At 42.3% G+C, this 26,168-nt stretch overlaps 1 protein-coding gene and 1 long non-coding RNA gene across 4 annotated transcripts; one reads left to right on the top strand and one right to left on the bottom strand.

Annotated features, from left to right (window-relative positions):
* Positions 1 to 1,000: 1,000 nt before the first annotated feature.
* LOC109900980 (uncharacterized) lies at positions 1,001 to 15,944 on the top strand. 2 transcript variants are annotated; one of them, XR_004211944.1, is made up of 4 exons: positions 1,001 to 1,186; positions 1,412 to 1,483; positions 15,408 to 15,537; positions 15,647 to 15,944. It is a non-coding gene; the product is annotated as an uncharacterized LOC109900980 (long non-coding RNA). The 2 variants fall into 2 exon arrangements; XR_002256666.2 differs by having other exon boundaries at positions 1,001 to 1,226.
* On the bottom strand, positions 12,709 to 22,087 carry LOC109900979 (tribbles homolog 2-like). Of its 2 annotated transcripts, none has more exons than XM_020496923.2 (3): positions 20,656 to 22,087; positions 17,994 to 18,286; positions 12,709 to 15,050 (listed from the first exon to the last, which is right to left on the bottom strand). In XM_020496923.2, exons 1-3 carry the CDS (start codon positions 20,923 to 20,925, stop codon positions 14,576 to 14,578), a joined length of 1,038 nt encoding a protein of 345 aa, XP_020352512.1. In that variant the 5' UTR covers positions 20,926 to 22,087; the 3' UTR covers positions 12,709 to 14,575. The 2 variants fall into 2 exon arrangements, with proteins under 2 accessions (XP_020352512.1, XP_020352515.2); XM_020496926.2 differs by having other exon boundaries at positions 21,871 to 22,064.
* Positions 22,088 to 26,168: the final 4,081 nt, after the last annotated feature.

Below are 26,168 nucleotides of genomic sequence, written 5' to 3'. Positions count from 1 at the left end.
GAACAAATACTTTAAGGACAATGTTTCCATATTTTCCTATAGGACGTATCAAAATCGGATTCTTGTATTGGAGTCCTGGTAGCCAAGTGCATAGGTGGCGAGCTTAACTTGGGAGGTAGGCTAATTAGATGTGACGTCATCAACCACTCTTAGAGACAGGCTTTTTTTTTTATTACAGGGGAATAAAACAACTGTTTCCAGTAAATGAAAATATTGTACTGGAACCAACGACAGCAAACTATAATTGAATGGGTTCAATTAAGGGAAATATATTATAGGATTCTGACTGGGGTGACAATCCTACAAGACTAAAAAAACCTATAGGATAAATGTACTTTTAATCTGTCTGCATTTTTCAATCCATGGCATATGATGGTGCAATGAGATAACCGATGGGTTGGACGATACTTTTTTCGTCAATCATCTTGAACATAATTAACTGGAAATCAATCAATCCTCCATCGTTAACACTATGTAAAGTTCAAATGCTTTAATGTTAAAAGTGCGTGGGTGACCAAGGGAAACAAAATGGTGCCATTGAGGTCATGTGGCAGAGTGATAAGGACTCTGGAGGTGGGGGTGTGAGCAGGTGGGTCTGTATGTTGTCGTTTTTATGTGCATGTTTTGTAGGAAAAAAGTAGTCCAATATGATTCCTATAGGATTCTTTGACTAGGGGCTCCTTCTTATCACTTAGAAGTTACATAGCAAGCCAAGGTGACGACAATGCCTGCCATGGATGTTTCCCAGTTCTTTGAATGTTAATCATAGTGTAAGAACAATTTTAAAACTTCAAAGGATTAGATGATCCAACTTTCAAACAAGTCGTTTTTGACTAGCTACAGCAGTCAACTAGCTAGCTACTGTAGATAGCTGGCTGGGTCCATGTACATTTTGGTACTTGATTTCCGAGTCAAACGGAGAATGGAAAAACGGAAAACAGCCTTTTTTTTGTTTTTCATTTTGTTCATACCCGGAAGTACACACCCCCTCAGAATATTCACGGGGTTTAAGGGGGTGGATTTACAGCCTAGGTTGGCAGCACAAAGAAAGGATTAGACCTTGTGAGTGTGACAGGAAGAAAACAATAGTCATGTTAGCTAAGATGCAGAACGTATTATGAAGTTAGCATGCCAGTGTAGCAAACTCAACTGAACAACTGATACTAGCTACTAGTATCTAGTGGAAGTAAGTTACTCGGAAGCTGCCCGGCGAGAGCTACAGAAAAGTCAGGTTTCTCCATTACTTTGTGTAGATAACTTCTGTTGGCTGATGGTGTATATTGACTATAAACAGCAGTTACTGTAAATGGTTACCTATCTGGCACTTTGCATAGCTAACTTGGCTATTGCTGACACATACAACAATATCCAATTAAGCTATAGTGTGTGTGTGTTCTGAATGTTCCCGCAGGAGAAAAGCACAGTATGGCATCTCAGCTGATCATCATGAACTTCATGTAGTTACAGTACATCAACCAATACAGTAAGTTAAAATAAGCCTTTTTATTAGTATGGGTATACTTCACCAACATCCTATCCTGCTCACTGAAAGGCAGATGTAGGCTAAACTTTTCAGTTGTGAACACTAACTATTGTTGCGACAATTGGCATACTTCTCTGAACGTATACAGGTGTTGGATCTTAATTTGATCTTGCTATTGTTGCAGGAAACGAAAACTTGTAGTGTATTCAAGGTTTTAAAAGGCTTCTAAAGTTGATAATTTCCACTTCAAATCGTCAGACTTGATTTGCTCTAACTAAAAAATGTATCGACCCCCACAAAAATACCAAATGATTGTTATCCACACAATAATTCACGTTTACTGTTGCTGCAGGATGATTGTGAACGGCATCTCAGAACGCACAACTCGTCGGTCCTTATTACGGATAGGCTATTGCAGCAGATAACCACACCGATATCCACTCCAATCAGATAAAAACAAGAATAACCGGCTCCAGTGGGCACGCCATCACCTGGACAATTGAGGAGTGGAAAAACATAGCCTGATCTGATGAATCCTGGTTCCTGTTGCGTCATGCTGACAGTTGAGTCAGGATTTGGTGTAGGAAGCATAAGTCCATGGCCCCATAATGCCAATTGAGCAACGCTTCCATGCCCCAAAGAATTCAGGCTGTTCTTGACGCAAAAGAATGTCCGACCTGGTACTAGATGGGTGTACCTAATAAACTGGCGACTGAGTGTATATTTCTATTTTATGCAGAACTGGGAGGATGTAAAAACGGGATGAGATTACATTAAAACAGTATTAGGTCTATATTCTAAAATGCAATGGTAGGTAGTTGACTGAACTGTGAATATTCATCATTTATTATTATTAGAATTCAAATTATTATTAACAATCAAACAATGTTTCCCATTTTAAAGTCAATTATGAGCAGGTGACCTAATAACATAATACCCTCACCTCTGGCCTATGCCTATATCTCTTTAATATCTCTTTCACACTCTATGACACATGCATGCAAAGAAGACAGACTCACTCACCAAAGCTCTAATTTTCTCCCATTGGCACACACACTCTGCCAGCCAGTCAAGCGGATCTCTCTCTCGACGGGCACAGTAATAGTTCAAAAATGGGCCCAGAATACAGCAGTTCTCAATACTGCCTATAACGCTTAATGTGCTGTTACTGTAATATCTGCATATACAGTTCCTTCAGAAAGTATTCACACCCCTTGACTATTCTCCATTTTGTTGTGTTACAGCCTTAATTCAAAATGGATTAAATATATATTTATTCTCACCCATCTACACACAATACCCCATAATGACAAAGTGAAAACACTTTTCTTGTGCAAATGTATTGAAAATGAAATGCAAAAATATCTAATTTAAATACAGTACCAGTCAAAAGTTTGGACACACATACTCATTCATGGGTTTTTCTTAATTTTTACTATTTTCTACATTGTAGAATAGTACTGTAGTGAAGACATCAAAATTATGAAATAACACATATGGAATCATGTAGTAACCAAAAAAGTGTTAAACTAATCTAAATATATTTGATATTATTTTAAGTAGCCACCCTTTGCCTTGATTATAGCTCTGCACACTCTTGGCATTCTCTCAACCAGCTTCACCTGGAATGCTTTTCCAATGGTCTTGAAGCATTTCCCACATATGCTGAGCACTTGTTGGCTGCTTTTCCTTCACTCGGTCCAACTCATCCCAAACCATCTCAATTGGGTTCAAGTCGGGTGATTGTCGAGGCCAGGTCATCTGATGCAGGTGTGTTGGGTCAGTGTCCTGTTGAAAAACAAATGATCGTCCCACTAAGCACAAACCAGATAGCATGGTGTATCGCTGCAAAATGCTGTGGTAGCCATGCTGGTTAAGTGTGCCTTAAATTCGGAATAAATCCCTGACAGTGTCACCAGCAATGCACCATCACACCTCCTCCTCCATGCGTCACGGTAGAAACCACACATGCGGAGATCATCAGTTCACCTACTCTGCGTCTCACAAAGACACAGTGGTTGGAATCAAAAATCTCAAATTTGGATTCATCAGCCCAAAGGACAGATTTTCACCTTTCTAATTTCTGAAACCCTCAGATGTTTCCTAATGACACAAAATGTAATTTGAATTTGAGTAGGCCATACCCCCACATGAAGCAGAATTAATTAATTGAATTTGTATAATTAGTAGAATTAAATTACATTCAAATGGTTTATGTATTCTTCACATCATGTATGGTTACTAAGTACCATGTAGCATAAGGTTGAAACATTTCATTTTAAAAACTCATTCTCCTAAAACTTTTTAAAGTAATTACAGTGGTCTGGAAATATTCTAAGACCATGTTCTGGGTTGCCTATAATAATTAATAATTCCCTTAATTTTTACATATCAGAAAAAAATCATTTCCCGGAATGCATTAGATCAAACACTGCAGTATGGAAGGGAACAACGTTAACGTCTCAAGCCAAATAAAAATATTGTTTGACGTCTTTGAGTTATTTTATTTATCCATTATTTTACCAGATACATTGACTGAGAACAAGTTCTCATTTGCAGCAACGACCTGGGGAATAGTTACAGGGGAGAGGAGGGGGATGAATGAGCCAATTGTAAACTGGGGATTATTAGGTGACCGTGATGGTTTGAGGGCCAGATTGGGAATTTAGCCAGGACACCGGGGTTAACACCCCTACTCTTACGATAAGTGCCATGGGAGTCAGGACACCCGTTTAACGTCCCATCCGAAAGACGGATGATAATATGATTATAAGATTATTAGAATCAAACTAATATTTGAAATGGTATATGAATTCTTTGCATTAATATGTGGCATAACCTTTGATAAATAATTTGTCAAACAAATGAGATTCTCGTGTTTCACATCTCAGTTGAATTCAATTCTACTTTCTTAATATTCAAATTCAATTCAAATTCTGCTTTGTGACCAATTCAAATTCATTGTTTGAAGTGGATTCAATTCAACCCTGGTAGCAAAGTTGTGGAACTTCATAACTCGGTTGAATTTGGGTGCGAGTGTGATGCGCACAGGCACAACTGTCACCATCACACTGAGGGACTTCTATTAATGCCCCAGGTTAAGCTGGTTAGCGTTGACTGCATTCGTTTTGGAACTGGGCTTGCCTCCCGGGAGTGAGCCAGGTGCCCCGTTTTGGCCGAGAATAAAGTCGGCTCAAAACAGAAGTGACGTAGGCTAAGCATGTGGAGTAATGAGTAGGATTCTGTGTTTTTACAGGAAAAAGGGATTGCTTTTGATGAAAACTTGTTTGAATCTTCAAACATGTATTTTGTGGAAAAGGGATATTGTATGTTTCTGAACAATGCATCTAGCTGCCTTGTCGACAGCATGACTGAGTTGTGCAGATTACTGTTTATTTGAGAAGGGCTCTCCTCCCTCACTGCTTTCGCCCTTCAAATCACGGGCCGTAGCCCGGTGCACCGGGGGTCAGCTTAATCAAACTCCCTCAATGTGTGTGTTTGTTTCTTTGTGCTTCTGTGTATAGCCTCTCACTAATCCTGCAACCAATTCCATCCTATCTGGGACCATCTAAATATAGACTGCTTAGAGTCCAACAAACAATGTGTAGGTTATGGCTGTATTTATCATTGTTTATGTAACTACTGTTGGGAAGCTGGAAGAATCTACAGGTCAGTTCAGCATCTAGTTTTCATTTACATTTGATTGACTTGTCATCTAATGTGAATTCAACGTGAAATCAACAAAACATTTAATTGGATTTAGATTAAAAAAAATCCCTCCGCTTTCCAAGTTTATTCATCATCATCGAAGTTTAATTCTTTAGTTGAAATAACGTAAAAACGATGCAACCAGTTTTTGTCCAGTGGGTAGCTGCTACTTTCCCAATAATTCAACACAGGCCTGGTTCTGTGGGCAACACAAAACCCTTAGATTATACTTCTTTACAGTCACCACCAGAGAGCAGAGTAGCACAGTTCCACTTCACTGTGCAACCTGGAGAGAAATGTCCCTGAACATGATTTGTAATTTCTCCTTTTCTAGATACAGAAATACAACCTTGCCTAGTGACCAATCACAGGACATCAATAAGTTCATCAACCATTAATGTAGCATACAATATACTGACATGCTCTAATGTTTAGTTCCCTGAACACAAATAGAAATGCAACATGCCACAATTTCATGGAAATCAGTCAATTGAAGTAAATTATTTAGGTTCTAATCTATGGATGAACTATGGATTTCACGTGATTGGGAATACAGATATGCATCTGTTGGTCACAGATACCTTAAAAAGAAAAGTAGGGCCGTAGATCAGAAAACCAGTCAGTATTTTTTTTTTTTTTTTTAACTAGGCAAGTCAGTTAAGAACAAATTCTTATTTTCAATGACGGCCTAGGAACAGTGGGTTAACTGCCTGTTCAGGGGCAGAACGACAGATTTGTACCTTGTCAGCTCGGGGATTCAAACTTGCAACCTTTCGGTTACTAGTCCAACGCTCTAACCACTAGGCTACCCTGCCTGGTGTGACTGGGGTTGCAAAATTTCAGGAACTTTCAACAAATTCCTTGGTTTTCCAGAAATCCTGTTTGGAGGATTCCAGATTTCCTGCTTATTCCTTCCTGATTACAGGTTTCCTGCTTATTCCTTCCTGATTCCAGGTTTCCTGCTTATTCCCTCCTGATTCCAGATTTCCTGCTTATTCCTTCCTGATTACAGGTTTCCTGCTTATTCCTTCCTGATTCCAGATTTCCTGCTTATTCCTTCCTGATTCCAGGTTTCCTGCTTATTCCTTCCTGATTCCAGGTTTCCTGCTTATTCCTTCCTGATTCCAGGTTTCCTGCTTATTCCTTCCTGATTACAGGTTTCCTGCTTATTCCCTCCTGATTCCAGATTTTCTGCTTATTCCTTCCTGATTCCAGGAATCCTCCAACTGGGACTTCGGGGAAAATTGGAATTTTGCAACCCTAGGTGTGACCACCATTTGACTCATGCAGTGCAACACATCTCCTTCGCATAGAGTTGATCAGGCTGTTGATTGTGGCCTGTGGAATGTTGTCCCACTCCTCTTCAATGGCTGTGCGGAGAAGCTGGATATTGGTGGGAACTGGAACACGCGGTCGAACACATTGATCCAGAGCTTCCCTAACATGCTCAGTGGGTGACATGTCTTGTGAGTATGCAGGGCCATGGAAGAACTGGGAAATTTTCAGCTCCCAGGAATTTCGTACAGATCCTTGCGACATGGGGCTGTGCATTGTCATGTTGAAACATGAGGTGATGGATGGCACGGATGAATGGCACGACAATGGACCTCAGGATCTCGTCACGGTACCTCTGTGCATTCATACTGCCATCGATAAAATGGAATTGTGTTCATTGTCGTTAGCTTATGCCTGCCCATACCATAACCCCACCGCCACTATGGGGATCAGTTGACCACTGAAGTCGATTACAACTGCAGAAAAATCCAGACTCTGGTGAGGACGATGAGCGCGCTGATGAGCTTCCCTGAGATGGTTTCTGACAGTTTGTGCAGTTTGTGCAGTTTGTGCGGCCGGTTGAATGTACTGCCAAATTCTCTAATTGGAGGCGGTTTATGGTAGAGAAATTGACATTAAATTCTCTGGCAACAGCTCTGGTAGACATTCCTGCAGTCAGCATGCCAATTGCACACTCCCTGTGGAATTGGTTTTGTGTGACAAAGCTGCACATTTTAGAGTGGCCTTTTATTGTCCCCAGCACAAGGTGCACCTATGTAATGAGCATGCTGTTTAAACAGCTTCTTGATATGCCACACCTGTCAGGTGGATGGATTATCTTGGCAAAGGTGAAATGCTCGCTAACTGGAATGTAAACAAATTTGTGCACAACATTTGAGAGAAATATGCTTTTTTTACATATGGAACAATTCTGGGATCATTATTTCAGCTCATTAAACATGGGACCAACACTTTACATGTTGCGTTTATATTTTTGTTCACTCTATTTTATTCGGATCCCCTTTAGCCGTTGCTGAAGCAGCAGCTACTCTTCCAGGGGTCCACACAAAACAAAGAACATGACAAAATACAGAACATCAATAGACAAGAACATGGACTGAACTACACCAATGTAAAAGAACAACAAATGTTGACAATGGAAAAAAGCTAATTGCTAGATAAAGAAATTATGGTCATAAAATGATGCTGCGGCATATGATTGAGAGGCTATCAGCATTCCCTATCAGTAATATATTTGTGTACGTATAATCTGGACAGGCATCCTATAGCTGCAGCCTATACCACAGCAGCTGTCTCCCTTTCACTTATGTGATGGACGTAACCTTATTAATCAGGATTACCCTGCACAAACATGACAGGTGCAACAACAACACACACACACCAGATGCTGTTTACCTTAAACAACGCCACTTTAATGATGTTTACATATCCTACATCACTCATCTCATATGTGTATATACTGCTCTATACCATCTACTGCATCTTGCCGATGCCGCGCGGCCATCGCTCATTCATATATTTATATGTACATATTCTTATTCATCCCTGTACATGTGTGTGTATAAGGTAGTTGTTGTGAATTTGTTAGATTACTTGTTAGATGTTACTGCATTGTCGGAACTAGAAGCACAAGCATTTGGCTACACTCGCATTAACATCTGCTAACCAGGTGTATGTGGCCAATAAGATTTGATTTGGTTTGAAATTTGATTTATTGGAAGGACAAATTAGATTATGAAGTTCTTTCCTGTAGTGGGATTCAATGACAGAAGGAGGTCAGTCCGAGGAGCGAGGAAAGGTCAGGTGGCCTATCAAAAACATTGAAAATACATTGGCACGGCAAAATTGACAGAACATATATTTTGGGCAATATGGGCCCTCTTGTGAGAGTAGAGAACTACCAGGAAATGGTTTAGTGAAGAGCTTCTCACGTGATTGTTTAGTTGTTTTTCTAATGTCTGCAAGTTTGAGCGGAGGTGGTGAAGAAATGAAAGTCAAAATCCTTTCTGTCTTCTTTCTCACACAAGAGAGCGTTGCGATCTTTTCATATTCCATGCATATCTGATAATGCGGTTAAAAGGATTGTTTTGTTGAGATAACAATGTAAAAAGCACACTTTTCTAAAGAGCCTTTCAAATGGCGAAGCCTGGCAGAAGCAGCTTAATATCACACATCTCCTGTCTGTCAGTTAATGGGCACAGCGGACATGGTTGTAATGTTATTCAGGGATAAATAGTTTCTGTCCTTCCGGTCCTTTTCTGCTCTCAGATCCCAACAAAATGAGCTCAGCACCATAAGCCTTTAAATCTATATCTGTTGGATTATCCAACAGCGGGCTTCCGCCAAATTTAGCCACCTCAGTAATTGTGCCTTCGGTCTGTGCTGCGGGACTCTGGGAAGAGAGAACATTTTATAAATGTGTAATATGTCTGTTTGACAGGCTGAGAGAATTCACTGCTCTGTCTTTAGAGGACAGTGGTAATGTTTGTTAGGTATAACTGTCTCCTGAGAGAGAGGGTATATGAGAACAGGTTTGTGTGACAGACCTGGGATAACTATAGTTTTAACTATGCTTTGTGGGAAGTAACTATTTTTGCAGGGGAACGAATAATTACTTTGGAGGTGACTACAACTATTTGAATACAGATCCCAAAAAATGACTTTTTAAAAAACTATTTGAATAAAGATCTCTGGAAGTCACTACTTTTCTGAAACTATCGGATTGGCTGCCTTCAACTAATGGCAGGGCTAGGGCTGTTGCGGTGACCGTATTACCTCCACACCGGCAGTCACGAGTCACGACTGCAGTCAAATTCCACGTGACCATTGAGTCAAGTTAATCTCATTTTATGCACTCTGGACATGCATTCAGTACCCAACTTGCTAATGGCCATCAGGTCGCTAATGGCCTGGTACTCAGGGCCCTATTGTCCCTTTAACCACTCTGACATCAATGCAAATGCAATGGAAAATCACATCAAACACATCTCATCAAAACAGTATTGTGCTTTTAAAACTCACCGCACTGTGATTGATTCATTTGAAGAAAGAAGTACAACAACAGGTTGAAACTGAGTGGAAAACATGGTCGTTGTGTATGTTGTTTCAAGCCAAACAGCACTTTCTAAGGTGATTAATTCAAAACACCCATAAGCATATTAGAGTTAATGCATATCCATAGTCCTATATTAGAGCACAAGCCCGAAAAAAACAAACAACTGATTTAAAATAATGACTGTGTCATTAGAGCCTACAATACATAGCCTAACAGCATATCACGCACGGCAGAAAAACATTTTTAAAAAACATAGATGTAAGATGTCTTTGGTACATACAGTAATTGGTCTAGCCTATACAAATTTTAGTAATCCCCTTTAAGTGTGGGCTGTATTACTATGCATACTGGTTGGAATGGTTGCCTTGTGCTTCTCTTCCAACATGTTATCCATTCATCTAGGATGCTCTTGGTTCATTGATTATACAGGGCAGCTTTTGAGTTAGCCTACAATTATAGTGAATTTGTATTAGATTTTGAATAGGTCATAATAATAATAGCAATAATAGTAATAGGTCATTTTTTATATTTTCATAATGATTAGGCTGACACGTTACCTTTAGCTATAGAATGTCTCACCACCGTGCAAACAGATTTCACTTTGTTTCCTAAATGAAGCACTGGGTAGCTGCAGCAACAGGGTTGGAGAGCCCATGGCATAGAGTTGGGGCGGAATATCACATGTCGCCCAGCGAGAGGCTGCATGCTGCTCAAACAGTGTTTGATGCGTGGAGTGAAACAAGCCCAGACGTTTCTATATGCAATCACATGTGAAAGCAGAGTTTTGATGGTTCCCACTAAAAAAGGATCCCAGCTGCTACTATATATATTTTTCAGCTATTATTAAGCACATGCTCTGCCATAAACTGGGAGTAGCCTACCTCGCATGATTGAAAAACAAACCGCGGGCAAGTGGCTTCCATTCACTATTACAGTGCATAGGGATGACATGTATTTTTCCTCTGCCCCTGTTCCTGTCCATGTGATCATGGGCCATTCTAAATTGAAACATATTTGACATATTAGTAAAGACAATATTACATTGAGAATAGGCTGATGGGTGAACATATGATCACTTCATGAGAGAACAGCCTGTGCAGCCTGAGGCAAGGAACAGAGTGCAAGCTTTTTATTGCGACTTTTTCCCAATCATCAATATCCTATTGTCGCATCAAGCAGCCCATATATGTTTTGATTTCTTAGACATTCTAAGGGTTGTGTCATTCACAACTAAAGTTGCCAAATAACTCTACATTTAGCCAAAATGACCTGTTTCAAATTATTCTTTCAATTTTATTCTGCTAAATTCAATTATATTCTTATTACTATAAAATACTATAAAAAATGGCACGGGATTTATAAGCATATCTTGTCAGCTAAATTAACTAGCCTACAGCCTATGGCACGGAGCATAGCCAGAAAACATACAGTACGGTAGGCCATCTCATATTCTGTTCTTCTGAAATACATTTTTTCATATCATGTTTCTTTAGACCTGCCTAAAATAAATAATGGATTTATTGTGATGGTATAGATGTTCCAAAGGCGTGCATCAGTGGCTTGTATGTGTGGAGGATTACCGTGAGACCGGCAGTCATTTGCATGACAATAACCGTCTGACAAAATGTCATGATCACCACAGCGTAAGGCAGGGCTGTATTTGGGACTGCATGTTGAAGATAGAAATAGAACAGGGGTCACACACTCACCTATACTATTCCAATCTAATGACAGTCATATTGGATCTACACAACACATTTCTATCTGAACATTTTGTAAATATCCATTCTCCTGAATGTCCATTGCCCCAGGTGTACATCAAGTCAAACCAATTAACCAATGATGTTTTGTGCAGATAAGTATAAATTAAGTTGTGACACTCCACTACTGTAGGACTCTTTCAACATGCCACTGAAACGGTTGAAAGTTGCAATTCATGAAAATACTGCAGAGTAATTCAAAGCCATTTGCAAACATTTCAAACAGCAAGTTGGATGCTCAGCAAAAACAATTTCAAACCTATTTGTCCATCTGGGGGGGGGTGTCTTTGTTTCAAACACACTATACCAAGGGATAGTTTACTCAGAATACAAAACAAACATAATTTTAGATCTGCCTTGGCTGCTGCTGATTCACGAAGGCGGTTTTGAAATATTTAGTTTCCTTTGGACACTTTAGCCATATTGTGTTACTGTCAGCAATTCTAAGTAACACTTAATATTAAACCGTTTTTAAATGTTGAGTGGCCCAGCCAGAGCCCAGACTTGAACTCGATCTAACTGGAGAGCCATGAAAATAGCTGTGCAGCGAAGCTCCCCATCCAACCTGACAAAGCTTGAGAGGATCTGCAGAGAAGAATGGGAGAAACTCCCCAAATACAGGTGTGCCAAGGTTGAAATTGCTGCCAAAGCTGCTTCAACAAAGTACTGAGTAAAAGTGTCTGAATACTTATGTAAATGTAATATTTCAATAGTAATTTTTTTTATTGCAAAAATTATGGGTTATTTTGTGCATTTTGATGAGGGGGGAAAAAACGATTTAATACATTTTAGAATAAGGCTGTAATGTAACAATATGGAAAAAGTTAAGGGGTCTGAATACTTACTTATATAATAATGAATACTTATATACTGCCTAATAGTTGAAACTCTATATAAACTATATTGGACTACATTGAGTATTTGAAAAGTTTTGGTATTTTCAAATAAACTACAAAATACTACTATTTTCTGCTCAAGTCTGTTGTGTGTGGACAGATGGATTCTATCTCCATTAGCAGAGTATCTGAAGTGGACTAGCCTAATGTATAGTCTAACAGGTGGAAAGTCTCAACATTGTGTGTGGTCAAATACACTACGCTTAATTGGGGTAATACTATATCTGTTCATTTAACACTGTGAGCTCAGCACTTAAGCATTGAGACATTCTGTAATGTGTTTAGGTGCTCTTCACCCAAAGATGTCTAAAGTGTTCATACTGTAATGTACTCCAGGAAAACGCAGCGGTTACATCACTGTGGCCTGAGCTAATGTTTAGACAGGACGCAATCCTCGATACAAAGCACTTTGTAATAACCATCAGAGTGGCTTGAGTAACAATATACAGAGGCCTAATGTCACAAAGATACAATATCTATGATGTGCTAAGAGAAGAATCAAACCCAATGTGCAGTTCACAATTTATTTACTGAATAAATTTGGACAAAACACAAATCTGTTACATTTTACAATCAGAACATCCGAGGCAGAATTCCCACCATGCACCACTCCCCTCCAAAACAAAAAGACTCCTTGAACATTAGCACCAAATCAGCACTAAACGCAAATATGGGCAGCTCATTCTACGAAACAAAAATAAAAGCAATAGTCAGTTTTTAAAAGCGACTCAAAATAGCAAATTTCTGATAAAATGTTCACTTGTGTTTTTACTTTTATAAAAACAAGCTTGTTTTTGTTTGACCCTGCTAGGCAGGCAATAGCATTCATAGGGCACATGCCGAGGACTAGTTAATAAAAACACAAATTCAAGTAACATTGAGATACGACAAAACATGTCCACTGGTACCCATTCAGAACAGGACAGTTTTACAGGACCTACGCAGGCAGAAGAAAATCAACATGGGCTACTGCAGACCGTACTGTGATGGTATCTTTTAATAATTGGTTTCAAGTTCAAAATCAAATATATTAAGGGTGACTGAAGTCGGCATGGGTGGTGGGGGCACAGAAATACTGGCACAAAAGTTGAATTGTTTTTTCTAAAAAAACTTCGGACAGCCTTTTTCCCATCGCACCTGTCCTGTGTCCAAAATATTGCCTACAAATACATACATGTAAAAGGAATCTCTGGAAAAAAGAAAAACCCTGCAATGTTTTTTTAAATATATATATATATATTTATATGTATATAGTTGATGTTACAATTTAAATAAAACGTAACGTTTTCCGTTCCTACAAATGAAAAGCTAAACTTAAATAGAGAAAGCGCATCTAGAGCGGTGAAAACGATCGTTCACCGAGCCTAAACAAATCAAGTGCATGATGCAACTGGTGAAGGCTTTAATGAGAGAGAGAGAGAGAGAGGTTACAAATGAAGGTTAAGGAGAAGATATGAAAGCAGCAGTAACAACTGAATGGAATAGCTTAACACAACAAGGTGATATCAAACTTAAAACCTAGCCTTATTAATTCATGATAAATGAATGGTGGTAGAACAGTTTTTTATTTTTTTTAAAAAGAAATGCACACAATAAGTGGGGAAGAGGAATAAGGCTACACAGAAAAAGATGATGAAGCACACAGGTTTCTGAAGACGGGTACGTACAATAATTGAGTAACTATCCGTCTTCTATGTCAGTAAGAGCTTTATAACCTAGGGTCAATGGTCATGTTAGGTAATGAGAGACAAACAATGAGTGAGCAACCAAAAATGAGGTCATCTGTCCTGATGATTGTTCGAAACAGAGTAGGTAGAAGTTGGCCCTAATCACTGGTCCAGGGTCAGATATTGTTTTAATCTTCCTAATAATGGTTTAGGATTGAGGGTTGGGTTATCTGATCTTAGATCTGTGGTTTAGTGGGCAATTTATACCTGGTCATGTGAAAACTCAGAGGAGTGTAGTAGCAGTTTGACTGACTGACATGTGTCTTGTTCTCCTTGGCTGAGGTCTTTTGTCCCTTCGTGCTTGCTGTAGCGTCACAACATGTCGTATGTATCTACTTTTAAAAGCACCACGAAAAGAAAAAAAAGATTATGTTTGCTACATTGTTTGCGACTTGCATGTCTAGTGGCGGCAACTCCTCTTAACAGAAGTCCCGCCCCCGTGATGTTTGTGAGCCATTCACCACCTGGCTCCGCCTCGAGGTTGGTTTTCCATGGAATGGAAAGGAAAAAAAGATGGAAACACCTTTTCTGTGAGTGACAATGTTTCACCTGCTAAACAACTAATCTACCGTTAGGCTCTTTCTGAGCGTGTCGTATTTGTTCCACGTTGTGGGGTAGTCCTCCCTTTGTGCTTCCTGTTTCCTGTCTGCTCAGCTGAAGAACTGATCCAGCTCCTCCTCCATGTTCACCTCGGGCACAGTCTGTTCCTGCTCCCTCTCCCCTCTCCCCTGGACCACAGCTCCGCCTGCTGCCCCGGAGGATAAGAACCAGGGGTGCTCCAGGATCTCCCGGGATGTGAGGCGCTCTGCGGGCTCCCGGCGGAGGATACTCCGGATCAGACACTTGGCCTTGGGCGTCAGGGTCTCTGGGATGCTGAAGTGGCCCCGGCGGATCTTACTGAACAGGGAGCCGGGTTCTACGTCGTGGAAGGGGTAGCGGCCCACCAGGATGGTGTAGAGCATGACGCCCAGGGACCAGACGTCGGCCGCCTTGCCCGAGTAGCTGCCGCTGGCGTTGAGGATCTCGGGGCTGACGTAGGCGGGGCAGCCATGTTTGTCTGACAGAGAGTCGTCATGGCCCTCCAGGATGTAGGTGTCTTCTAGGCTCTCCAGCTTCACAAGGCTCCTGGAGGGAGACAAGAACAGACAACAAACATATATAAATGCCCAGAGTCCTCATTCCACAGGAGGATGAACAAAAAAATACATTCTGATAAAATATCTGATATCTGACCTTTTATATAACCGATGGACAATGACGCATTTTCTCATATAAATGTAATTGGTCCAGAAAATCAAAAGTACATTGTGAGTATAGAAATGCCTCTGCCGCACAGTTCTTGATCACTGTAGGCAGTTGCCCTCCTCTAGTGGGATCGCAATGTAATTCACTGTGATGGACATCGCCGATCCATAGCTTTGGACATTAAATTCCATAGAGCACATAATGCCTGGGGCTTACATCTGACATTTCCTTTCACAGAGATAAGAGCAGCGCAACCAGCCAGCCAGCATGCATCAGCCTATTTATAGCCCAGCTGATTCAATAGACCTCTCCAGTCCAAGAACCACCATTATGGACGACCAGTTCAGAGGCCTTGAGCAAGCATGTGGTAAGAAGAGTTTGAAAACGGGAATCAACCCTCAAAAGTGTTATCATCCCCCCCCAAAAAATTAAAATAAATAAAACAGAGAACCATTAAGCCTCGTCTCTTTTCAAAGGAGACCCTCTCACAGCCATGGTTCTCCGAGATCATAATGAAGGGTTGTTCAGAGGCATCGTGACTGATGAGGACTCTGGAGCGGTTCACGGTGTACAGACCCTCTACGCCGATAAGAACGGGACACTTGTGAGGCTCCACCTAAAGTGGCTCCATCTGTTTGCGCGGAAGTGGGCTCTGAGAGACGCACACGCACATATTCAGGGAGAACTGAACACTTCCATCCATTGTAGCCCTTTCCTGCAGTTAAATGACCTATTATTCATATTTTTCATAATTAATAAACATTTTGGACAATATGGTACTTTTTCCACCATTGGGCACAGGGGTCTTCTTTTTTTGAAGCCCACAACCATGTGTGTGACGTGTGTACTTTGGTTTCAAGGTAGATTTGTTTAGGACTACCAAGAAACCCGGTGCGACCCTTATTTAGCCCACTGCAGTAAAAGGTTCATTAAGGAGAAGAGCAGAGCTGCAGCAGTGGCTAATGCATATTCCGAAAATATCTTCCACTCACATGCACAAGTGCTCAAACACACACCTCCACTGATTTGGGCTTAGGCTTGACTTTGTGTTAATTGTGGGATTTTCTACCGTCCTCTTCACTTGTTTCCCATTTCTTTTGTTCCAGGAGCTTGAGTTCAGGTAGTTGAGAGTATGCAATCAGTGCATTACCTCAAATGGGTCCAATAATAACCTTTATAAGCAGCCCATTTGTAAATGTCACTGACAGAGCTACCTGCAACATACATACCAGCAAACACTCGAGGCAGCCATTAGAATAAAGAGGTTGACATATGCCTTACTACTGCTTACATAGCATCTCATGTTTAGCATCCCCATAAAGATGTAAAAATACATTAAAACACGTTGCTGGGTTAAGAGGTCACTGTCTGGTACAGTAAGGGACAGTGCATGTAGGTTGGGTTCTAGATATCCCCTGGCTGATGCTGAATCCCAGCAAGTATGGCCTATAACCATTCCTGGGGGCAGTGAGTGGTAAATTCAACCATGATGACATAAGCAGGTTTCCCAGTCTGTCACCACACACTGCAAATACTGTGGCCATATCAACTTACTGGGACACCTATCTCTCTCTCTCTCTCCCTTCTCTGGCCTGCCACTAAAAGCTCTGGGACTTGGCTTTTGGCCAGGGTGACTCTGAAGAGTCTGAAGTGGCGTCCTCTTCGGTCTCCTCATCTGCACTAATTTGAAAGAGCTGGATAGGCGAAAGCAGATTCCCAGTAGCCTACCACTGTACTGCTTAGATTTTCTTTGTATTGTTTTCATCTCGTGCTAGCTTGTGTTTTTCCATCAGTCCAGATGTAGGAGAGGATACAAAGACAGGAGTAGAGGAAGGAAGCCACTTAGAATTAGATGCACCCCCAGTCCCCACCCCAGTGTCTCTCTTCACCCCCTTGAACCACGCTCTGCCCCCATCAATCATTCAGTGGAGGGTTTCACATCCCACCCTGTCACATGGTTGGTCCTGTCATGGCAGCCAAGGTCGTGAATACTGCTATTAAATGAGTGTGGCTCAGCTTCCCTTTTCAATGAGCAGAGCCAGAGGGTGACGCAGCCACATATTCACATAGATAAAAGGGCTTCTACTCCACTGTCAGGTTGGAGCAGAATGAGGTCCTGAACAGATCTAGGATCAGCTTACACTTCACCCAATGTAACCTCAACCATTGGAGGAGAAAACACAAAGCTGACTTGAGTTCAGTGTGTGTCTGGGCTGGGGCATTCAGATAGAGGGCATCCAGTCAGTGCCAGGAACAACACATGCTTGCCAGTCAGTTAAAAAAGCAGCATTAGAATATGTTTTTATCACTGTTCTCCTGGATCACTATAGTGATAAATGTGGACAGCCCACCACCAGGGGTCAGTATATACTACAGCCTGCACTAGCTGATGTCGGTGTAGAACCGATTCATTACTCTGTGCCACAGCCTTACATGGTAAATCTCAATGTAATTGAACATCTGTCAGACAAAGCAACTCCTGGCATCTCTGCTTCACTGTTAACCAGTTTAACAGCAGTTCAGCTAGCTTGCGGGAGTCTAGACTGTATCCAGTCTCCCTGCTTGTCCCGAAACCACATACGTGCGTGTGTACTCCTAGTTATATTGTGTACCTCCAATATGGCGACCTCTGATCTAAAGAGAAACTGCTCAACTCCATTATTATGTAACAATTACATTGTTACTGTAGTAATCACAGTGTTAATACACAGTGGAACTTCATGTAAAAGAGTTACCGTAGGGCTATTTACATTCACATCGATTTACAAAGAGCCCCCCCCCCCCCCCATCCATCACCCCTCCCCACCCCGTCCACTTCCTCACCTGTCCTCGTTCCGGAAGACAAACTTCCTCAGCTTGAGGTCCCGGAGGACCACGCCGTTGTCATGGCAATGCGCCACAGCCGAGGCTATCTGACGGAAGAGTCTGGCGGCCTCGTCCTCGCGTAGCTTCTTGCAGGTGCGGACGAAGGAGTGCATGTCTCCGTGGCTCCTCTCGAAGAAGACGTAGGCCCGCTTCTCCCCCAGCAGGACCTCCACCACCTGGTTGATGTGCTCATGTCTGCCCAGGGCGAAGTAGGCCGCCAGGGACTCCTGGTAGCGGCCTATCTCAAACACCTGGAGAGGGGGAGGGAGCAGGGAGAGGGGGTGGGCGGGGAGAAAGAGGGGGAAGGAGTTTAGTACCCAATGGAGATGACAGTCATTGCTCAGCACATTGTGTAGACTAGAACAGATGTGATTATCTATCATCGTGTAGAATAGAGAACCGGGTAAGCTCTGTATTTCTCCAATGTTTCACCTTAATGAATATGCCTATGCCCCCAGGACTCCAGAACCTTCAGACCAAGGTTCATTCCATGGGGTGCAACATTTAGATTGCTGCTGCAGATAGAGAGGTAAAGACATAGAACTACAGGGTAACCGTTCCATATTCTGCATGCACACATTTATATCTGAATGTGACCATTCTGTAACATTGTCGCTGTCGCCCTCCTTGCATATGCTACAGGCTCCCCCCGGTTTCCATAGTAACCCTTCTCCCCTCTGTTCTCCACCTCGACTTTCAGCAAGTGCAGCCCAGGTGAACGAGCCTCTCGACTCCGAGTCGGTAAATGGTTAGAAAACAGTAGGCTCTGGCTCACCCCGCAGTGTGTGTGTGCTTCTCAAGGTCTACAATTGTAGCTGGGTTCTATTAATACGCCGAGGCAGTAAACTGTCAATTCTGAGATTACAAATTGATCTTTGATGTTGCTTGGCAACATTCAGTAAAAATGGAGGTCAGATGTATAAATATAGCTCGCTGGCAGTGGCAGTTACAGTGCCAAAGGCCATACTTATCATTCTAGGACTGTGCTCCGATGGGGCCTGTGTGCTTTTAGCCTAAGTATTTTGTCTATTAATCAGGTCATGTTTATGACCTTGTTTAGGGTTAATCATTTGAATGTACCCAAGGGTGCATGTATCCAATGCGCCAATAATCATAATATACAGTTAAGTCAATAATGTACTTTACAGTGGTGGAAACAGTGGAACCTCATGTAAAGAGTTACCGTAAGGTTATTCATATCGATTTACAGTTAAGTCAATAATGTACTGTACAGAGGTGGAAACAAAGGCCAAAAGGTTGCCCTATGCACAAATTGAAGTCCTATCCGACAAGTCGACCACATATCGGATCTTTCAGACCTTCTGGTGATGTGTGTCCTATGAGAAAAACAACAACAAGTTGGAAATTTAACTACAATGAAATGTATTATATTCATATTGCACTAGAAGAACTGAAACAATATTATATTATACATCCATTTGCCGTGGGAAATGGTGGGTCATTTTGGTAGTAATGAAAAACGGAGCGCGTGTGCTATGTGCCAACCTGGTCTCAGAGCATTTCGTATTATTATGTAAGTAAATAAGTTCCTCCATTTTAGTATGATACTGTATGTTCCGTTTTGTATGGTATGTATTCATTTGTGGATGTCCATCACCCATTTTATATGCTGTTATGAATTACAATTTGTATTATATGTTACGAATTTGCTAAACTCATGATATGTTACAAATTCTAGCTAGGTGGCTAACATTAGCATTAGGGTTAACTAACAGTGTTAAGGTTAGGGTTAGCTACATGCTAAGTAGTTGCTAATTATTATTATTATTTAACCTTGATTTAACTAGGCAAGTCTGTTATGAACAAATTCTTATTTAAAATGACGGCCTAACCCGGCCAAACCCTAACGACGCTGGACCAATTGTAACATTTGTTACTAATTTCAGTTTCCCAGATTTGTATTTACTATATTACGTCTTGTCTATGAGACCAGGCTGCATGCGCAGGAGAATGGGGAAAACCTCATTTTCATTTTTTAACAATGAGGAACAAAGGACTGGGTAGTGCTACACGGGCTATTAGTTTGTGAGAGCAGTTACTAACTCCTTTGTCGACGTTACATCATGCAACCGGACCCACATAGCTCTCGAGACACGCGCGAGCTGAGCTGCCTGCTTGTCTGCCTGCTTTGCACTCCATTCACTTTTCTGTATTTCCAATTCATGCATAAAATATCAGGAGACAAATTTCGCGCCAACACCGGGTATTTATCTATACAGTGCATTGTTTAGTTGTGCATGCCCTATTGGACAGTCCGTGGGTAATTTGCATTAAAAAAGGCAACCAGCTAGGCCTGTCCTACAGCTATAAACATGTAACTACTGTATATTTATATATCTAAAATAGATGTCTGCATTGTGAGCAAGTTCAGGTTTATTATAGTGCTATAATTCTATTCTACATTCAACTTGCATATGACCCTGGTGGATTGACCAAATATGGTGTTTTGTGGTTAGGCTAATGTGATCTCCTCGAGATGATTGGAATTTGCATGACGTTTGCTACAATATAGGCCCATATCTGCTGCAATCTCTCGATGACTAACGCGACCGTCAATCAACCCAAGGGCCCATACAACTCTTATAGCTCGAATACCCACCTTACATACAAGCTCTTCACCGGTGTGCAGGTGGGCGGCTCTGAAAACGTGGTCCCCCTCCAATGGCTCGAGGAGCAGGTAGTTCCCGATGCAGGAGATACAGTGGGAGGAATCCGGTGTTTCGGGGGGGCTAGGGGATCCTAGGTTAGGACTGAAACTCTGGCTGGATTCTGTAGTCCTCAAGCAAGATAACTCCTCGAATTCGGTTGCTTTGTGCCGTGATCTCCCATAACGCGAGATGTTGATGGGATTTGATCTCTGTATGTTCATCAGGATTCCCTGAAATAGTTCCAAACTATCGGGGGTCTTCTTCTCTTCGAAGGCAGGGATGTAAACTTGAGTCAATAGATTGGTTGTTGTGGCCCAATACTTTGTAGCTGCCGTTTAAAAAATGTCAATCTAGATTATATGTTGTGCTACCTTTGCAAGGGCACCTAATTACACTGTAATACGTAGGCTAGGCTATGTCAAGCTATATATGTACAGCTGGAGGGCTCATATGCAATACATGCAAAGAAAAGGGCAATTCGAAGATAATTTTTGCAATATGTGGTCTTTATCTACCCAGCTGTAGGACTAAAACAAAATCCTTGTTCACTGCCCCATAACGCACGGCAGCCCTTTGCAGAAGAGGATGAACGCTTTCAGAGTGCGAGAGACAGCAACGCCGATTTGCTACAAACGAAACACTCAAATCCTACCGAATGTCAGCTTTGTAATGACGATTGGACTGCTAGATTGAATATTTAGCATAAAGCTATCCCGCAGATTAATTGAATTGCATGACACGTTTCAGAAAATAGAAACAATGTATCCGTCTAATAGCTTGCAGACTGAGACCATACAAAGTAACCGCGGTTAAAATCGCACAGACGTTGCAAGCTACCGTAGGCTATATATAAAATCAACATGAATTATTGATAGCGAAAGCAATGCTATTGCTTCATAGCTACCAGGCCAGTGTCAGATGGGCCTTGTTCGTTCCACAAATGCAGCGAGCTTCGGGGATTGCCATCGACCAAATATGGAGAGAAAACCATCCAGAATTCGTAGCCCTTTGTTGTGTTCGGAAGTGGATGTCCTTTGCGACGAATTTTAAAAACCGAAGGAACTGTCGTCGACTGTTTCAGCTGCTGGAATTAAGGGATGGCCGACTTTCCCAGGCCTTTCCCTTGATTCAGCAAGACATCCTTTCCGGCCGTGGTGTGTACTTACGTGGCTGGGGAAATCTAGTCCATTCAATGCGAGGTCAGCCGCGCAACACACACCGTGCCTCAGTGCAGGAGCCGACAGCCTGGCGGATAGGCTTCCACACACACTCTTTCGCTCACACACATACACGCAGACCTGCCTCCGACCCGCCTCCCTTACGTCACATACACACACACACATACAGAGAGGAACCCCATTGGTTTTCCTGCCGATCTTGACACAATGTCTACAGTAATATGCAGCAGTCATGTGAGCTGCATGTACACCCCAGGAATCTAAATGTAGCCTACCCACGGCATGGGAGTGTGGTAAGGCAGGCTACTGTAGCCTACCCACGGCATGGGAGTGTGGTAAGGCAGGCTACTGTAGCCTACCCACGGCATGGGAGTGTGGTAAGGCAGGCTACTGTAGCCTACCCACGGCATGGGAGTGTGGTAAGGCAGGCTACTGTAGCCTACCCACGGCATGGGAGTGTGGTAAGGCAGGCTACTGTAGCCTACCCACGGCATGGGAGTGTGGTAAGGCAGGCTACTGTAGCCTACCCACGGCATGGGAGTGTGGTAAGGCAGGCTACTGTAGCCTACCCACGGCATGGGAGTGTGGTAAGGCAGGCTACTGTAGCCTACCTTATATGCTGCATATGCATTTCCCTCTACAAATGCCTTCCATAGAAATACACTATATATACAAAAGTATGTTGACACCCCTTCAAATTTGTGGATTCGGCTAGTTCAGCCACACACGTCACTGACAGGGGTATAAAATCGAGCACACAGCCATGAGATCTCCATAGACAAACATTGGCAGTAGAATGGCCTTACGGAAGAGCGCAGTGACTTTCAACGTTGCACCATCATAGGATGCTACCTTTCCAACAAATCAGTGTGTAAAATGTCTGGCCTGCTAGAGCTGCCACAGTCGACTGTAAGTGATGTTATTGTGAAGTGGAAACATCTAGGAGCAACAATGGCTCAGCCACAAAGTGGTAGGCCACACAAGAACTGGACCGCCGAGTGCTGAAGCGCGTAGAGTATAAAAATGATCTGTCCTCGGTTACAACACTCACTACCGAGTTCCAAACTGTCTCTGGAAGCAACGTCAGCCCAATAACTGTTCATCAGGAGCTTCATAAAATGGGTTTCTACGGCCGAGCAGCCGCACACAAGCCTAAGATCACCATGCGCAATGCCAAGCGTTGGCTGGAGTGATGAATCACGCTTCACCATCTGGCAGTCCGACGAATGAACCTGGGTTTGACGGATGCCAGGAGAAAGCTACCTGCCCCAATGCATAGTGCCAACTTTAAAGTTTGGTGGAGGAGGAATTATGGTCCGTGGTTGTTTTTCATGGTTCGGGCTAGGCCCCTTAGTTCCAGTGAAAGGGAATCTTAACGCTACAGCATACATTCTAGAGGATTCTGTGCTTCCAACTTTGTGGCAACAGTTTGGGGAAGGCTCTTTACTGTTTCAGCATGACAATGCCTCTGTGCATCACGTGAGGTCTATACAGAAATGGTTTGTCGAGGTTCGGTGTGGAAGAACTTGGCTGGCTTGCACAGAGCCCTGACCTCAACCCAATCGAATACCCTTGGGATGAATTGGAACGCCAACTGCGAGCCAGGCCTAATCGCCGAACAACCGTACCCGACTTCACGAATGCTCTTGTTGCTGAATGGAAGCAAGTCCTCGCAGAAATGTTCCAACATCTAGTAGAAAGCCTTCTCAGAAGAGAGGAGGCTGTTGTATATGGAAACATTATTGTCTAAGCAGTGTAGGTTGACTGTCTGGTAATGCTTTACATTCATTAATAATGCATTATTAATAAACTTGTTGTAAGCATATAATTTTGATGCTTATAACCTGTAACAAAGCATTACTAATGATCTGTCTATAATAGCCTATATGGTGGAGAGACCTGTGCGTGACATTGGTAGGCCTATGTGTGACCTGGGCCCTCTACTGATGGAAAGAGCAAGAAAGGGGGTGTGAGAGCAAGATTGAGCAATTCCACGTCGGAATGTGGCGCGTTTAAAGGAATGCCTGCAGCTGCATTGGGAGGGAGACACGGACAGAAGCGTTCATTTTGCCCCTTTCCTCCCATACATGCTGGCAGCTATAGAATTGCAGTTAGGATTCCACACAATATTCAGAGGAAGGATATTCTCATCTCACAGCCATGCCTGACTAAATCCACTCTACATGGTAATACATTTTTCACACAGAGACATGTCTCTTCTATATTAGTGGTGGTGGTTAACAGCTGCTAAATGCAATGCACCTACACACTATCATATAATATGGTCTCTGTGTGTGTGTGTGTGTGTGTGTGTGTGTGTGTGTGTGTGTTTGCGTGTGAGTGCATATGCATTGCTCCAATATCCACCACATACCACAGCTCCCACCCACCCAGGATCCTTCTTTGTATCGTTTCATACATGGAGCTTCGGTTGCAATCAAAGGCTTTGTTTGTCCTTCACAGATCTCAAAGAGACTATTACCATATAATGAATGTAGATAACGTAAACATGTTCATCTTGGTTTTAGTTATCACTGGGAGTTAAACGTTATCACTGAGCAAATGCCGTTGGAATTTACATGCCCGCCCACTCCAACTTCAAACATCCGAGCTATGGCCCAACATACACACGTCCTGCTGGATTTCACCGTAGATTCTGTTAATCTATGACAACAGAGCAGCTGTGCATGAAATAGAAAAAGAATCCCCAAAACACTTTGACCCATTCCCTGGCGGTTTGATCCATTCCTAGAGGAGAAGAGAGGAGTGGAGAGATGAAAAACCACAAGATTGAAACACATTCGCTCTCTAAACACGTTTGTGCTGAGGAGATATGGCAGGCCTACCAAGCACCTCGGAGCATGTGTGTGAGAGATCTGTCCTCCAGGACTGCAAACATCAGTGAGGAGGACTCCTGTCTGGAATAAGTCCCCGGAGCGTCCTTATTCACTACACAGTCGCCACACTAGGAGTAGGAAAGGAGTAGGAAGATGTTGCCCCTAAGACTTAGACCAGCTTTCCACCCTAAGTCTTCCTCCAGTGATATTTGAAATCGTCCTGTTGAAAAGTGAAATCCCAAATGTAAATACAGTAAAGTCTACACACACTAAAGGGTAAAAATATATATTTTTGGAGGAAAATAGTTTTTTTTTTAGACACAACTGAAAACTTCAAGGAGTTGCTTTGATGGGAAGTGGTGATGTCATCCCTCTTGCTTGAGGAATAGTGGAGGAGCCCCGCGCTATGTCATGACTTACCTGGACCTACTATTGAGATGTGCCTTTTGTTAAGTAAATAGGTCTTAAATGAGATGAAAAGGAGACTGGAGTGCCACTTTAAGATGAAGATTTGGGGAAGGTTAGCTGACCCTAGAGCTGTGCCATGAGACCATAGAGGAAGAGGGAAAGAGCGGCTCTGGGGGGACTGAGATGCGCTGCCCTGCTCTCTAGACTGGAGAGAGAAGGCTTCAGCATGCTTCAGTTTGGCTGGCGCCTAGCCGAACCAAACGAGTGTGCTCGCTTATTTTTTTTAACAAATTTTACCTTTATTTAACTAGGCAAGTCAGTTAAGAACAAATTCTTATTTACTGTGGGTTAACTGCCTTGTTCAGGGGCAGAACAACACATTTTTACCTTGTCATCTTGGGGATTTGCTCTAGCAACCTTTTGGTTATTGGCCTAACACTCTAACCACTAGGCTACCGCCCCATCGCTTTAAAAACAAGAAAAAGCGCCAATAGTACTGTTTGTCTATTTTGAGAATAGTCAGAATTAATCTAAGATAACTCAAGAAATGTGACATTTATTTTTACGTTTTTGCTGAGGAGATCTTCGTTGCGTGATTAAACATCTAACTAAGATGTTTGGTGCAGTATTTCCCAATGAAAATATTTGCATGAAAACGAGTCTCATTGAATGACAACACAGACTTTATTGAAGAACCCCTACTGTTGACCAATCACTGACGAAGGGGCGTATACTTCGGCCCTTGTGTCCAGAAAAAAATGGCGTGTGCCTGAACAACCGAAAAAACCTTCACCAAAGTCAAAAACTAACAAAAACGTCCCAAAATCTCGTTCATAATATATGCTCAAACTCTTTCAAACGGTTTAATCTGGGAAGCATGCGGACGCCTTAAGGCTGTCTGTCAGCCAGACCGCTACCATATAAAAAGACACCGAGGCATTTAGCATTCGAGGTATTACTCGTCATTAAAGGAGATCAAAGAAAGAAAATCGTTCAAGTCGGTCCATCAAGTGTTTTTCTGCAGTCTGCTCTTGGTAACAA

This window comes from Oncorhynchus kisutch, linkage group LG12 (genome assembly GCF_002021735.2).
Source record: "Oncorhynchus kisutch isolate 150728-3 linkage group LG12, Okis_V2, whole genome shotgun sequence".
In the NCBI taxonomy this organism is placed as follows: Eukaryota; Metazoa; Chordata; class Actinopteri; order Salmoniformes; family Salmonidae; genus Oncorhynchus; species Oncorhynchus kisutch.
Note: the sequence above shows the minus strand (reverse complement) of the source record. Positions and strands in the feature narration are given on the sequence as shown.

Excerpts from the sequence above, each read along its gene's own strand:
- LOC109900979 (XM_020496923.2), bottom strand. The coding sequence starts at position 20,925 with ATGAACATACAGAGATCAAATCCCATCAACATCTCGCGTTATGGGAGA. Across the intron at positions 18,287-20,655 it reads GTGAAGAGCTTGTATGTAAG|GTGTTTGAGATAGGCCGCTA; the intron begins GTGGGTATTCGA and ends CCCCCTCTCCAG. Across the intron at positions 15,051-17,993 it reads GTCTTCCGGAACGAGGACAG|GAGCCTTGTGAAGCTGGAGA; the intron begins GTGAGGAAGTGG and ends GTCTCCCTCCAG.